We start from the raw sequence: 15803 nt of genomic DNA, 5'->3' as shown, positions 1-15803 counted from the left end.
GGCATGCCCTGTTCAAGAACAAGGATGATGCAAAAGAGCCTCTTCCTGCCAAGCCATGGATGCCGGACACTTCCACCGCCCCCCCTTGTCTAGTGTCGAGTGACGACCCAGGTCTGCTCTTCGATGCGGCCCTACGACGGCTCCGGCGTCGGTTATGTCTTGCTAGATCCATCTCTCGAATGCCGACGGATAACCGAGGATAAGTCTCGAGATGCTGTGATTTGGTTTTACTCATTAGCCGGGCTGTCCGCCAACGATTGAGGGGGTTTGAGAGGGCAGGTGAATGAGGCTCTTTGAACGCCTCTTCTCATTTTCACTCTTGGCAGCAGCAGAGACAACGATCGGGGGCAGACGCCAATACCGGCATTGCCTGGGCTTGGCTGGCTGTGCCATGATGCGACAAGAGGTCTTCGGACGAACAGGCCTGGTCTAATGAGTGATGGTGTTGAACGCCACCCATGCAATTTGGCTGCCGGATGTTGCGCCTCGAAAAAGGTCAACGTATGCCGGCGCAATTTCACGGTTGGAGTTGAAGAGTTGGAGTAGGAGGTGGTCGATGCTTGTGTCGGACGAGAGAGACATGGCATGGCGCATACTTTGACGGTTCCCTCCCGCTTACACTGGTCGACTTGGTTTTGGGTGTCTGGACCCCGCGGCTGGTGACCAGGGACTTCTCCAACTCGTCGGTGAGGAGAACCCTCCAAGCGTGTTTCTTGGGATTTGGAGAAATCCTGGGCTGTCGTCATTTGCAAGCTTTTCTTGCGTGTCGAAGCAAAACTTGCCTGTAAAACTGTCGGCATAGACGCGAACAACTTGGACTGCTAAAATGTCGAGTTCGCTTAAACCTCTTGTCACAAAAGATTCATGCCAGACATCGTAGCAGCAACAGGCCACCACACGGCCCTCGTCGATGCCCTTTCACGGATATGTCGGCGCAAGATAAACTGGGCCCCCTTTGTTGCCGCCCAAGGAGATTGATTTGTGACGAGATTCCTGCTGCTTTCTTGCCTCTCTTGTTTCCCCACTGTTGTGCCAGCTTAGGCCAACCCTCGGTCAACGTCCATGGGGAGATTTGCCTCGATCTTGTATTCATCATCATGTTCGCCGTCATCGTCATTTGCTGAACAGATTTACGGGGAAACAGGCAGCAGGTCCTTCTCCAGACCCCAGAGTCTCCCCAGATTTCCGTGATCCAGGGCCCAAAATCTCCAGATTGTTTATTTTCGATGTCTCAGTGAGGTTTGAAGGTCGACATCACCAGCACTAACATCACTTGCTCAGAAGGTGTCGTATTTTTTACCACACCCCTGCTTAGAGCTTCTCCAACACGCCCAGACCCCTTGATCCAATCACGCCCGCGCCCGCTCCCCTTCTGGCATTTTTCCCTTCCTCGTCTTGCATCTCGGCCGTAGCCGTCGGAGGAAAATCCTGTCAAATTTTGTTGTGCGTGCCTGGGTGTGGGTGTGGATCTACATGTACGTACCTAGGTTCCTCCCAACCTCTCTCCACCCAGGCCACCTTGACGACCCTGGACACATTGAGTTTGGTTTGCCTAGTCCACGTGCTCTCCCTCACGGCCTCTCCCCTATGATTTTACCTTGACAGACGTCAATTTGGATTGCTAGTTTATTCATCTCGTAAGGCGATCCGCGGGCGCGGGGACATGCCTCCACTCAGGAGGCGCCGGATACTAATCATGTAGCCCTCGGCTCTCTCAAGTGAGGCGGATTACGCGATCTCCCCCAATCTTGAGAGGAGGATATCCGGATTTATTACGTCCTGCGCCGTCCGTACCTTCCGTCTCATCACTGCAGCGAGGTTGAGGGCTGAAACCAGGCACACGGTACGTACCAGGGAGAGAAAAAAAATTGCCCATCTCGGTTGGTCTACTCCATCGCTCCTCACATAACATCCATCGCCAGTCTCCGTCACGACGCATACCCCGTCAATTCCGCGGATGATGTGTCCTGCATGCCTCTTCTTATTCACTCTAATGCTTGTTGTATGCGCTCATTCGAGTCTGTCGGTCCCTGGATCGTTCCATTTCCGCCTCGCCGTGCTTTGACGCTCTCCCAATGAGACGAGTTGTCTACCTCTGTGCCGGGATATCCAGGCTTCACGATGATGGGGAATGCGTTTTACCCCAACTTTTAATTCCAGCCTATCCGTCACCGCGGATTAACAAACTGTTCCTCCATCAGGTCTTGCTATTCCTCCCTGGACGAGTTCGGGGTCATTCATGTCTCCGCGGTCTAACTCCACGCCTCCTACTGATCCACCCCCAAACAACCTTTACCGACTTTATTTCCCGATGTCAAGGCTGCTATGCTTACCTACTCTCTTTAGTCAGATACATTGCTGCTCCTCTCAGTTGTCCTTCTGCGCAGGTTGGCAGGAAAGGAGAGAGTGACTGAGAGGGACGTCCCGTGGCGCCGACGCCATCCCGCGGATCTAGGACGCCGGCGACCATGGAATCGGCGACGATCAAACCAGGTTAACGCACGTACAGAAGCTCCTTAGCACTCCCCCGCATGCGCTTGGGGCATATTCCGCCTGTCTGAAGCGCTTGGAAGTTGAAGACCGGGCACCAGGCATGGTTGGTTCACCCGGGTCCTCACTCCTCGGTTGCTGACCAGACCATGCTGTTGGCGGATATCCAGATGTCTTACCACCGAGTTCTTTCATTTCCCCATAGTTCTGATCTCTTCCCCGCGGGCTCAATGTTGGGGCCTCCCCATCGTCGTTGCCGAAAGACCCTGTCTTGGTTTGTCAACTGGATGTCCGCCTCCTCCCGTTTCTGCACCGCTCGGTCGGTCGTCCGAGGGCGTACGTTTTGAGAATGATGCATCTGCTCTGTATTTCCCCTCATATCTTCTATTATCCCTCGTTGATGCAACCGGGTTGCTCAGAGACATGGCTGCCCGTGCCATTATCCCCTCACCCGCTCATACCGCTTCACCTTATGGTGGCCTTTGAAGCATACGATAGTCCTTAACATTCAAAGCCTGGACCTTGACATCACGTTTTTCTCATCACAATGGCAGTCTATGTGCTTCGCACAGTCACTCTCTGAAAGCCTCCTTCTCAACATATCCATAAACCCCCCTGTCTTTGATACACCCATCCATCCATCCAGACCTAAAAGACCCCGGACATGGACTAGACCCCCTGTCAGGTTCTCTTCTCTCCACACCCTCCTCCGCTTACTCCGCCCTCCCTCCACTTCGTCTTCTCCACTGGCCATTGGCCTCCACCAGGTATCCCCTCGCCGTCGCCTCCACTGCCCAGTCTGGTCTCGTTCTACCACGAGGGCACGAGGAGACGGTCTTTGAGTCCCCTGCTCCGCTTGCTCATGTCCCGTCCCCTTCTTGTCCCTGTTCTCCCCTCCCCAGACCCTGTTTAGATAAATCTCATCATATCTTGCCCCAGCGTCACTCACTTTAAAAACCCAATCTCTCTCCCCACCGTTTCCCCAGACTGTTCCTACACGTCAGTCAACGTCCTTCATCTCTTCCTTTCTCCTAACCTCGAGAGGGACTCTCATAGTTTACGCCACTGGACCTAAACTATCCCTCTTCACTTACACCAATCCCTCCCCCAGAACCTCTCTATCACGACCACTCCCATTGTCCCTGGGACGCCGATATCCTGCTCTTCTGAACATTATCCTTCGACTATCCTCATCGAACCTTACATCATATCCATAATGGCCGACCGTATTCACGACTCGCACCACGACTCGGACAAGAGCGTCACCCTTGACCGTCAGAGCATCGCCGGTCAGGAGGTTCACCACCATCATCACCATGTCGACTACACTTCCATGCAAGCAGCATTCGGAGGTGCCCTCCAGCCCGGCCTTTGGAAGCCAATGGAGCACCGCAAGTTTGCCAACCCGGCTCCCCTAGGACTATGCGCTTTCGCCCTCACCACCTTTGTTCTCTCTTGCATCAACATGCATGTCCGTGGTGAGACCGCTCCTGCCATTGCCATCCCCTTGGCATTTGGCTACGGTGGTCTTGTTCAGCTGCTGGCTGGCATGTGGTATGTCTACTTCTCACACTCAATGCAACTCTGAAACCTTGACTAACAAGTACTCAATAGGGAGATGGCTGTTGGTAACACATTCGGTGCTACTGCTCTGTCGTCATATGGTGGCTTCTGGATCGCCTATGGTCTGCTTCAGACTCCTACCTGGAATGTCCTCGGTGCTGATGGACCCTACGAGGGCGATACTGGATCCGTCATGGGTTTCTTCTTGACTGGATGGTTCATCTTCACCACCCTCCTCCTTATCTGCACCCTCAAGTCCACCCTCGCCTTCTTCCTTCTCTTCTTCTTCCTCGATATCTGCTTCCTCTTGCTCGCTTGCGAGAACTATGCCCACGACCTCGGCAACCACGCTGCCCAGATCGCTCTCCAGAAGGCTGCAGGTCTCTTTGGATTCCTTGCCGCATTCCTTGCGTGGTACAACGCCTTGGCTGGTCTCCAGGACAGCAGGTATGTCTTGAACTTGACTATCACATGAAACCCACTTGCTAACTTCGGATTCAGCAACTCCTTCTTCCAGGTCCCTGTGATCCACTTCCCCTGGTCGGACCAGGCCCGCGAGCTCCGCAAGCAGAAGACTGAGCGAGAGCTGGCTTAATTTAACAATGGAGAGAGATTCTCGCGTCTTATGCGTCATGACTTGGAATTTATCATAAAAGTAGGAAGAGATTGTCAGCCGGACTGAACCAGGCTCCGCTGGAGGAGTATTTAAGAGCGTGTTCCGCTGCCCCAGCCAGCGTCCACCGGCTCATATCATATAGCCGCTACCGAAACGGAGGAAGAAACATTTTGCATATATGGCATAGCGGTCTTTTTAATTGACTGGGAACTGTACATAGTTTTGTACAAAAGCATCAAAGTGGACATATAAACTGCTTGAGAGACAAATGATGTGATGATATATATGAACTTCCCCTGAGTAAGCTGTTTCGTAGATGTAGCCATTTTGAGTAAGAGCTTGAGAACGAGCCCGAAGGCAGGGAACGGAGCCCCCACCGACGGTTCCTCGGGCCTGTCCCGGTCCGGATCCGACGGCCGTTTCAGTCTCGATCCCCGCCGGTTCATCTCGCATGACCCGTGCCGACGCCATGCAGAGGCTCTCCACTGTAGACAGCATCCGGAAATTGATCACGGGTACGGATACGGCTTATCATATCAGCTGTGTGGGGGTCACTTTATCGACGCATAGCCACGGTGGAAATGGCATCTACTCTTTTATCTACCGTGTTTCCAAAGAGTGCAGCAGATAAGGGGGATATTTTACTGTCGTCTATGCCAAGTTATATCATTCAAATTTCGCAGGTGAAATTAAGTTTGGTGCCTGATGACATTCCTGTCCTCCCCCGAGCCGTCTTGAAATCTCGGCGATCGGCACGGCAGAGTGGGGCCGCGTCACCGACAAAAGCGGGCCTAAACACGGCCCCACGTACGGCGGAAAGGCACCACATGGCAAATCCTACTATCCTTTCCCAAAAATCTTGGATCTCGCAAAAAGCGATCTCTCCGTCTACCGAGATCCTTCGGAGTTTACAAAAAGATCATCTTATAAATGGCGACACTTGGACCCCTATTTTACACACTCTCCCGGAGAAGCTCAATCCAGAACCTGATCAAACATCGTACGATGGGGGAAAATCACCTGATGACTTCCGAACCACCAAGCCAACAGTCCACCATCATCTCATGCCGTGCTTTCTCATCCATCCGCTGATCAGATACCCCCAGTTCCCTTCCAAAGAAGGTCATTCGCAAGTCACCGACACTTTTCCTGCTGAGCTAAGCTACCATCGTCGTCGTCATGCCCTCAACGTGTCCAGTTTGAGCATAGTCAGCCATAAAAGCAAGCAACCCACGGCCGATACCGCCTCCCCGCATCCCACCCCCATTCAATGCCTCGCATCCTCCGCTGGACAATGAGCAGGCCGCAGATCCTGTTCCTCTCCTGCATCGGTATCGCGGTAGCATTCACTGCTATGCTCTACGGAAACCACCTCTCAACCTTTACATCCGTGTTCTCAAAGACCATGTCCACATCCGCCGCTCGTCGCCCCGTCATCGTCGTGGGCTCCGGCCTCGCAGGCCTCTCAGCCTCATACGAGGCTCTTCAGCGCGGCGCGCCCTCAGTCCACCTGCTCGACCGCGCTCCTAAGCCCGGCGGCAACAGCATCAAGGCTTCCTCTGGTATCAATGGCGCCGGCACAAAGTACCAGAAAGCCGCTGGCGTCGAGAGCGACACTCTCTTCTATAGCGACACCGTTCGCTCAGCGGGCTCTCGCTTCGGCCTTGCTCAGCCACCCGTCGACCGTGAAACTCTCATCACCAAGCTCACCGGCGAATCCGCAGCAGCCGTCAACTGGCTCGTTGATGAGATCGGCGTTGACCTGAGTGTTGTCGCTCCTCTCGGCGGCCATAGTCTCGCCCGCACCCACCGCGGCGCTGGAAAGACACCACCCGGAGCTGCCATCGTGATTGCTCTTCTCAACAAGCTCAAGGAAAATGAAAAGTTCTCCATCACCAACCTCGCCGAAGTCAAGGCGCTTCTCAGCGAGGATGACGCCGTCAAGGGCGTCGAGTACGAATTCGAGGGTGAAAAGCACAGCCTCGAGGGTTCCGTCATGTTTGCCAGCGGCGGCTTCGCAGGCGATGCCACCGGTCTCCTTGCTCGCTACCGTCCTGACCTCAAGGGCATCCCCTCAACCAACGAGGAGCGACCAGGATCTCATGACATCCTCACCGCCGTGGGTGCCGAGCTCCTCGACATGGACAGTGTGCAGATCCACCCCACAGGCTTCGTCGACCCCGCGAGCCCCAACACTATGCTCAAGTTCCTCGCTGCCGAGATGCTCCGTGGAGAGGGTGGTATCCTCCTCTCGTCTGCTGGCTCCCGCTTCGTCAACGAGATGGAGACGCGCGAGCATGTCAGCAAAGCCGTTATGGAGCTTCCCGCCGCAACAGACGGCGACGGTACCATCAAGCAGTGGGACGTGACCATTCTCCTCGACCCCGGTGCGTCTGAGGCCTCTGCCAACCACATCAGCTTCTACGAGTGGAAGGGCCTGATGAAGAAGGTCAAGGTCCGCGACCTCGAGCCCGCCGCCATCGCAGCAGTCGATAAGTACGCCAAGGCCGTCGCCGAGGGAGCAGAGGATGAGTTTGGCCGCAAGACGCACGGCCGATGGACTCTCAAGCCCGGCGAGGAGAACCGTGACCAAGACATCTACATTGGTCGTGTCACCCCTATCGTTCACTTTACCATGGGAGGTGTCGCCATCGACGAAAAGGCCCACGTCCTGCGGAAGCGCGACGACAAGCTCGTGCCCATTCCCGGTCTCTTTGCCGCTGGAGAGATTACTGGCGGTATTCACGGCGACAACCGTCTAGGAGGATCCTCCCTGCTGGAGTGTGTTGTCTATGGACGGACTGCCGGTGCTGAGATTGCCGCCTCGTCCTAGATGTGGTGAAGCGAGCCTTGACATGATTGTTACATGATGCTCAATTCGCACTTTTGTCTGTACATTTTTACTCACCTGGAGTGAGGTGCGTCTATGTTAGCTAGTCCAATACCAAGGATAATGATTCAATATCTGCACTGTGCCCCGAATGTTGTGACCGTGTGCTTAGGCTGGGAGTCAACAATGAATTCACCACCATGTTGGGCATCTACATACATACATGCGTGGGCAGGCGCAAAAGAAGAGACAGATAGATGCAGTCAGAACCAGCTTCAATGGACACACCGGCGTAAGATCGCATAGTCATGTCACATCATCAGTCCAATGAACCAAGGTCTAGTGTATCAATACTCTCAATTCATACAGGTAGAACACTACTCTCGACTGTTCAACAACCATCTTACACACCCATTTGACATCTTCCACCGTTCACCAACTCTAACCCTAAGTCCTGGACAAGGGAGTCGCAGTCGCACAGTCGCCCAAGTTGGTGAGTGCATTTTGGATAGAGTCCAGAGTATCCTGGCCCGCCTTATCAAGACACACAGGCAGCCCATCTGCGTCAACCTCGACGCCATCTGTGCTGATCTCGATCTCGTCGCCGGTGGCACTCATGCATTTGGGGATACTGGACAGTGAAGCTTCGATAGCTGTAAGGCTTTGCCGAGCGGCCTGGTTGAGACAAGTTGGCAGCGCGCCATGAACTTGGACGGGGAAATCGTTCCGTAGGTTGTTCAGATACTCTGAGATGGACTTGGGGTCGATGCCGACAGCCAGTGCAATAGATTCGAGGAGACCAATCTTGCCAGATCCCTCTTGTGCGTTGTTGTTGCGACGAACATGCGGTCGAGCTGTATCCTTTGTCGTAGCCGTAGTCTTGGTAGCCGCAGCCTCTCTCGAAGCCTTACCCTTCGTGGCCTTGTCGACCCTCTCGGGCCCCTTTACCGCCTGGACGATGACCCGGAAGCCGAGGTGTTTTGTTGTCATGGGGTTGTGCTCAGGGAGGTACCAATAGGTTGACCTGTCGCCTTGATGCTCAACTTGCATTCTGTCGCCGTCGAGGACCGGTGCCGACGCTCCGATGGTGGCATGCAAGGCGAGGAGGATGGTGTTGATGATGAGCATGGTGACGGGTGATCGAGAGGGAAGAACTACAACGATGGAAGTTGGTGTTTAGAGAGAGCAAGTGAAGAAACACTGGGAATGGATGGATGGCGAATGGTTGATGGTGAATGCTAGATGCTAGATGATGGATGGAGTTGGATGGAGTTGGAAGAATGATGAGCTGGTCGTGGGCGTCGAAGACAGAGCTTATATAGATGCTAGAGGTAGGAAGGAAGGAGAGACCCGATGAATAGACGAAGCAGGGCGTGCTTTCCAGTATCTCAACAAGAATCACGCCAATCTCAATATCGCACCTACCAATCCTCGATACCAAAGTCAATCAATTCGGTTCAATGCTTCATCATCGATATCTTTGATGACGCGCTGAAAGCAACTCTCTTCTAATGAACAACTTGGCTCTATACCAACCGAAGAGCTTGCTAGATTCCCTTTCACGTACCTAGCCACTCTCTCCCTCCATCGTCAACCTTCCCATCACTGTTGTGATTGTTGACCAGCTCCTCGATGATAGGGAAGGTGGCAGGAAGCGAGCTCTCCTTGATGGGCTGGAACCCCTCGGGTTCTGAGTTGCTATCCGATGAGCAGACGGGGCAGGCACTGCCCCGTGTTGGGTCCTTCAGGAAGCCATTCCCCCTGATTTGGAAGTGACCTCGCAGGATGCGGGACGTGGCACAGCATCAAGGGAGAGAGGCACCCTGCTCAGCCAGAAGTCTCGAGTGTCCTCGTCCAGCATCTATTGTATTGCATGCATGTTGATTTCAAAGCAACGTCTAGTAGATGCTTGTCGTCTATTTGGGGAATCGTTACTCAAATGATCATGTCCTCAGCTTCCGTTGTTATCGCCGTATCCAAGCTATTGCTTCCCTCTCTTCGCTTTCTCTGCTTTCCAAATCTACCTTTGGTGAAATGTGCATGGCGTTGGCGACTGCGGCCTTGGTATCTTACTCTTTTCCCCATCGTGCCGTCTCGTCTCCCTCCTTCCACTCGCGCTCAACATAACCGAGCTCCCTCTTGACCTTCTCTACGGTCTCCTTGTCACCGGTATTCTTGCCGATGTTGTCGCTGTTGGGTGTTAGATTCATCTCAACAAAATTTTCAGGGCAGGAACCTACCTGATCTTGATGGCTGGGCGGCCTCCTGCAGAGCTGAGCTTGATGACAATGTTCAGGGGCACCGACTTGGTGCCGGCCTTGAGGTGCGTAAAGTCGTTGGTAAGAAACGTTCCCACACCAAATGTTGGCTGGAAACCCAGCTTGTCCGAGATGGTCTTGTACTCGAGGCACTTCTCAATGTTGAGGGAATCCGAAAAGACAAGGAGCTTCTTGTCTGTGATGCCCTGCTTGTCGTAAAAGTCTCGCATCACCTTGGTGTACTCGGCAGGATCACCGGAGTCCTGTCGAATTCCAGCGAACGTCTCAGCATACGTCTTCATGCTTCCATCGGCCTTCTGGAAGGTCTCGGCTGGGAATCCACCCTCCACAGGTCGCACAGGCAGACTGAAAGAGCGTAGGAACTCTTGGGTGCCGAATGTATCGGTCAGGGCAATACCAAGCTTGGTGCCAAAGCAGCCCACCCAGTGTCGGAGTGCCTCCTCGGTGGCCTTCTTGTAGTCGCCAATGATCGATGCCACGCCCATGAACCACTCGTGGGCGACTGTACCAACAGGGGGAATGTTGAAGCGCATGGCCAGGTGGACATTGCTGGTTCCGGAGAGCTTGCCAGGGAAGCCCTTCTTTTCAGCCTCCTTCGAAGCCTTCACCAGACCTCGAAACACAAGGGCCTGTGTGTGGTAGTCGCGGCGTCTTCGTGTGCCGAACTCAGAAGTGACACATCCAGCTTCCAACAGCGTCATGCCCTTTTCAAATGCCTTTTCCTCCTGTCCTTCGTAGTTCCAGTCCGTATCCATGAAACGGAAGTATGCTTCGGATGTCAACGCCAGCATGGGGATTTCGTAGAGAATCGTGTCAACCCAGGCTCCCTTGATCTGGATGTCGACGTCGCCAACAACCGAGTCATCTCCATTATCCTCACCAACGGGCGTAAAGGTAGCGATGACCTGCTCTCGGGGACTTAGGCGGAACTCCTTGAGGAAGTTGAGATAATCGGTAGTGAGATAGTCGCAGTGCTTCTTGAGGAAAAGGTACTCGTCGGTGGAAAGTGAGATGTTTCCAAGCTCTGGTCATCAAGGTTAGTCCTGAGGATACCCCACTAGGAGATTCGTAGTGAGCTCACTTCGGATCTGCTCCTCAAGCCACTTGAAAGCAGCTCGCGACAGCTTCTTGTCGGGAGTTCGGTTGGTGTAGGCGTACGTGACCGGGACGTCCTTGAAGAACTTGAAAACGGCGCATTGCATCGTCAACTTGTACAGATCGGTGTCGAGGAAGGAGATGACGCCCTCGGGGAAGGGCGAAGAGCTGTTGAAGTCCATGATTGCGGCCTTTTGCGACGTGATTGAGAGATTTCGGGGACGGCGTAGACAGAGGGAAGCACGCAGCGCTGGACTCTCGGAGACTTGGGGAGAGGAGGCCGGAGATGCGGAGCTGACAAGGCAGGCAGGCTAGTCGTGCGTAGCTCGGGGAGGCGGCGCGCCTGAGCTCACGAGGGATTGCGGAGATGGAGGAAAACGGAGATTATTGGTAGACGTCGCGCTGAGGGGATGGAGAAGGGACGTTGGACGAGAAGGTGTCGCAAGGCTGGGGGCGATGACGTCGGCAAGATTAAATCTCCTTTGGCAGAGCGCAGGTTGTTTGAGTCACAATCCAAGCAAAGTCGGCCGAAAAGGACAAAATGTGACGCATTCAGAATGGGCTGAAACGCTCAATCGGCGAAGAGAGGAGCCGCTCCAGAGCCCGCCGCCCACCGCGCCGCCGCTCTAGACGCAGCAGGAGGGGCAGAGAGGGTTGGTTGCTCCTGCCACAGGAGGTGGGGATGGAGGGGCATTTTGGGCGCTATGACCACACCTTATTTCTTCCAGAAAGAAAAAAATTTGGAAAGTTTGCGAGGCCAGCATCTTTCTTCTTGGACCTCAACGCCTGGGTACGCGGCGGCAGGTTACGACAAACTCTCGATCTGCGCAACCACTCGGAATTGATATTTGGTACTAGAACAAAGGAATAACACAATCACGCGACGGAACGCGACCGAGAAGCGCAATCAAAGCCGATAACCGCCGTCACCATGGACGTCCATCGGTGTCGATTCGTCCCCTACAAGCCGTCCGCGATCAACGCCATCGCCTTCTCGCACCCAAAGACGCGGTCGGCCCTGCAAGCTTCGAACGCTAGACTTGCGATCGGACGAGCGAATGGCGACATCGAGATCTGGAACCCTTCGAATGGCTCCTGGAACCAGGAGCTCATCATCCCTGGAGGCAAGGATCGAAGCGTCGATGGACTTGTTTGGGTCAACGAGCCCGACCAGGATCTCGGCGATGGACGCGTCGTCGCTGGAAAGTCGCGCCTCTTCAGCATAGGCTACACCTCTACGGTGACCGAGTGGGATCTCGAGAAGGGAAAGCCTAAGAGGCATGCCAGCGGTCAGCACGGCGACATCTGGTGCATGGCCGCCCAGCCTGCTGGTTCCGACAAAACAACCCTTGGAGTCGATTCTCAGGATTCCACCAAGCTGGTTGCCGGTACAATTGACGGCGAGCTCGTCATGTACTCGATCGAGGATGATGACCTCCGATTTCAGCGAGTCCTCTTGCGATCCCCGACCAAGAAGGCCCAGATGGTCAGCATCACCTTCCAATCCCGCAAGGTCGCCATTATCGGATGCTCCGATAGCACGATCCGGGCGTACGACATCACAAAGGGCCACATGTTGCGCAGGATGACGCTGGGCTCTGACCTCGTCGGTGGATCCAAGGACATCATCGTCTGGTCTGTCAAGTGTCTGCCTGGAGGCAACATTGTTTCAGGAGATTCGACTGGCCAGGTCTGCATTTGGGACGGCAAGACATATACGCAAACTCAGCGAATCCAGAGCCACAAGCAAGATGTCCTCAGTCTTGCAACGAGCGCTGATGGCACCTCGATTCTCAGCGGAGGCATGGACCGGCGCACAATTCTCTACAAGCAGAATGCTGGCACTGGCCAGCGATGGAGCAAGGTCTGGGGCAGGAGATATCATGATCACGATGTCAAGTCCATGGCATCGTTCGAGAGTGGCAGGATCAGCGTTGTTGTGTCCGGAGGTCAGTTCACCCTTTCTATATCACTGAAGCATCGCTAACTGGATTTTAGGCCCCGATGCTAATCCCGTCGTGGTTCCCCTGAAGGAAATGGGACGTGAGAACCACCGCATCATGTCAAGCTTACCACAGCAAGCGCCTCTTCTCAGTGCGCCCAAGGCTCGCTTCGTGGTCAGCTGGTGGGAACGAGAGGTTCACGTTTGGATTCTCCGACAATCAGCTACAGACATGTTCAACGCCAAGGGCGACAATGTCGACATCAACCAGAACCGCAAGCTCCTCAAGACTATTGTTGTCAAGGGAGATTCGAATATCACCTCAGCCTCTATCAACGCCGAAGGCACACTCCTCGTTGTCTCTACCGCCAACGATGTCAAGGCCTTCACGCTAAGCCATCAAGACCCCGTCAAGCCCTCGGATGTCAAGATGTCCTCTCTCGAGCTTCCCCAGAAGCTCACAACCATTGGCGCCACAAAAGTCCAGCTCTCCCCCGACTCTCAGTGGCTCTGCGCAATCCAAGAGGGGTCTCGGGTTGTGATGGCCAAGATTGGCCCCAATGAGCCCAAAAACATTTTCGCCTTTGAACCCCAAGTACAACGACTTGCACGCTTACGACGCCAAATTCCACGTTACATCCAGAATGGCGGATTGGGGGCTTACGACAGGACCATCACACATATCGCCTTCTCAGCAGACTCCAAGGTGCTCGCGACGTCCGATCTAGCCGGATATCTGGATACTTGGATCTTACCTGCCGATGGGGAGACCAACGCCAAGTCTGAGGGTGACGCGTCCTCCTCGGACGACGGTGACTCCTCAGAGGATGAGGAAGATGCATCGTCGAGCGTCAGGCAGTGGATTCGTAACCCTAGTGCCAAGCTACTGCCCAAGCTGCCCTCGGCTGCTACAGTCCTCTCTTTCTCTGAGGACGTGCCTCAAGCGAAGGGCTCCGCCAACGGCGCAGTTGCCGCATCCGACCATGTCGATGACTACACCCTCCTTGCTATCACTTCGTCGTGGAGCCTGCTCACCTTCCACCCTCTCCAGGGTTCTCTCACTCCTTGGTCCCGTCGTCATGCCCGAAAGGACCTCCCCGCACCTGTGCAGGATCTTCTCGACCTGGCCAAGGGTGTTCTCTGGCAGGGCTCTCGCGCTTGGATCTACGGCGTGTCCTTCCTGCTGATGCTCGACCTGGCGCAGGATCTCCCCAAGCCTACAGTGGAGAGTGAGGTCAGCGATCCCACGGCCACCCCAGGCAAGCAAGGCCTCAAGCGGAAGAGGACCGGTCCTACTAGCGGTGCCGGAGGCAAGATGGAGCAGGGAGCTCTCGTGCCCTCGCAGGTCCGCAAGCACACGGCCGGACAGTGGGAGGACATCGATATGGACGACGCCCCACGAGCCGAGGACGTCGACAGCGACGATGAGATGGACCAGGCCGACGGCGAGCTCGCCCAACTGCGGAACCGTCATGAGGAGAGCAACAACAACCTCGAGGTCGCAGAGACTGGCGGTGAGCGCAAGAGCTGGTGGATGACATACAAGTACCGGCCCATCTTTGGTGTTGTGCCCCTAAGCCGGGCGGACCAGCCCCTCGAGGTCGCCCTGGTGGAGAGGCCGACGTGGGACGTGGAAATGCCCGAGAGCTACTTTAGCGTTGAGCAGTGGCGGAGGTAATTCAATACTCTCTTTTTTGGATGGTGGCATGTGGTGTGTGTACATTTTGTGTGAAAGGGGGCCTGTCCAGATTTTTCGAGTCACGTAGGGGGGGCCCGAGAGAGAGCGGATACATAGGATGAATGGATATCAGGGGTCAAGGAGAGTTTCTGATTTGTAGATTTCTTGGATGGTTTTCTGTACGGCTACACAAGCCAATGTACGTACGGCTTATTTGAATCAGGTTTCTTGGTACAGGATGGATGATGCTTCTGAACGCAAGCATACGTATGCCCTTGATGGGGGTACCGTGACCACTTGAATGCCCTCACCTCCACGCCAGCCTTGTTTCTCGGGCAAGTCTCCCATCACAGTTAGCTCCCATTGGTCTATCCGTAATGAGGTCTTTCTCTAGGATCCATTCCCGGCCCGTCTTGCCATTCACATGGTAGGATCATGTACGAAGCCCAAGATGAAGGAAGGCCTAAACCTTCACATCGTGACAGGACACCACATCCCGAACCGCGCCTAACCATGCGTCACCAGAGCAATACCGACCAAACTAAAATACCCGGGCCCTCTCTCAATTGCCGCAAGCAGCCGTGTGTAGCTCGCAGAACCCGCCGAGATATATTGACGGGTGCAGGGGCCGCCGAGAACGCGCGTCCCCAGGCCATCAAAGGAGCCTTCTAGGCCCTGCCCAGATTGGTCTTACTGCAGAGATGGCTTCATGTCGACCAACATCATCGACGGGCAACTTCCCATATGTGTGTAAGTGGGCGGCCTGATGGGGTGACGGGGATTGGCGGTTGGTGTGCCACAATGCTGTAATGAGACCAACGACGTCCTACTTGATCTAAGAGAGGTCAAGTTGGAAGGGACCATGGCAGCTTGAACAACGTAGGTTTGCTTTCAAGAGCGTGTACGCAGTTTTCATCACGAGGGGATGGGGTAAGAGGCATTGTTGTGGCGCTGTAAGTGACGAGAGGGGATCTTGAGGATCGATAGCCACTCGACGTCAGTCATCCACAGGCAGGAAAGATCCGCCTCGGAATAAGCCTAGAGGTGGCAGAATTGCCCGTCAGTCTTTCTTGAAGGCAGATATCCATTCTCTTGGCTTGAATGCATGGGTCTCCATCAAAAACTTGGACTTTGAGGCGGACATGGCCAAAGACAGTTGGGTTACGGAAACCTAATTAGCCCACAAGGACCACGCTGCAAAGTGAATATTCATCTGAAATAGCGGCCCGAAGCATACGTAAGGCTGTACGGGCCAGCAACAAGGGGCTGCACTCGCAGTCTGATCTAAGGTAGTTGTCGGCTTCTTCAAC

General features: G+C 54.6%; 5 protein-coding genes across 5 annotated transcripts; 3 read left to right on the top strand and 2 right to left on the bottom strand.

Moving 5' to 3' along the window:
- Positions 1-3706: 3706 nt before the first annotated feature.
- NCS57_00162700 (Acetate permease A) lies at positions 3707-4648 on the top strand (the record flags this gene model as incomplete). Its single annotated transcript, XM_053051686.1, has 3 exons — positions 3707-4044; positions 4105-4500; positions 4555-4648. 3 exons carry the CDS (start codon positions 3707-3709, stop codon positions 4646-4648), a joined length of 828 nt encoding a protein of 275 aa, XP_052920201.1.
- Positions 4649-5939: 1291 nt separating this feature from the next.
- Positions 5940-7502, top strand: NCS57_00162600 (Fumarate reductase; the record flags this gene model as incomplete). The annotated part of the gene is made up of 1 exon (XM_053051685.1): positions 5940-7502. The coding sequence occupies one exon, from the start codon at positions 5940-5942 to the stop codon at positions 7500-7502; it is 1563 nt and encodes a 520-aa protein (XP_052920200.1).
- A 444-nt stretch (positions 7503-7946) lies between these two features.
- NCS57_00162500 (uncharacterized protein) lies at positions 7947-8627 on the bottom strand (the record flags this gene model as incomplete). Its single annotated transcript, XM_053051684.1, has 1 exon — positions 7947-8627. The coding sequence occupies one exon, from the start codon at positions 8625-8627 to the stop codon at positions 7947-7949; it is 681 nt and encodes a 226-aa protein (XP_052920199.1).
- Positions 8628-9568: 941 nt separating this feature from the next.
- On the bottom strand, positions 9569-11055 carry NCS57_00162400 (Nicotinate phosphoribosyltransferase; the record flags this gene model as incomplete). Its single annotated transcript, XM_053051683.1, has 3 exons — positions 9569-9689; positions 9740-10802; positions 10860-11055. The coding sequence occupies 3 exons, from the start codon at positions 11053-11055 to the stop codon at positions 9569-9571; spliced, it is 1380 nt and encodes a 459-aa protein (XP_052920198.1).
- A 749-nt stretch (positions 11056-11804) lies between these two features.
- Positions 11805-14493, top strand: NCS57_00162300 (uncharacterized protein; the record flags this gene model as incomplete). The annotated part of the gene is made up of 2 exons (XM_053051682.1): positions 11805-12822; positions 12872-14493. 2 exons carry the CDS (start codon positions 11805-11807, stop codon positions 14491-14493), a joined length of 2640 nt encoding a protein of 879 aa, XP_052920197.1.
- Positions 14494-15803: the final 1310 nt, after the last annotated feature.

This window comes from Fusarium keratoplasticum, chromosome 1, assembly GCF_025433545.1.
Source record: "Fusarium keratoplasticum isolate Fu6.1 chromosome 1, whole genome shotgun sequence".
Classification (NCBI taxonomy): Eukaryota; Fungi; Ascomycota; class Sordariomycetes; order Hypocreales; family Nectriaceae; genus Fusarium; species Fusarium keratoplasticum.
This window is presented reverse-complemented; position numbering and strand designations above follow the sequence as displayed.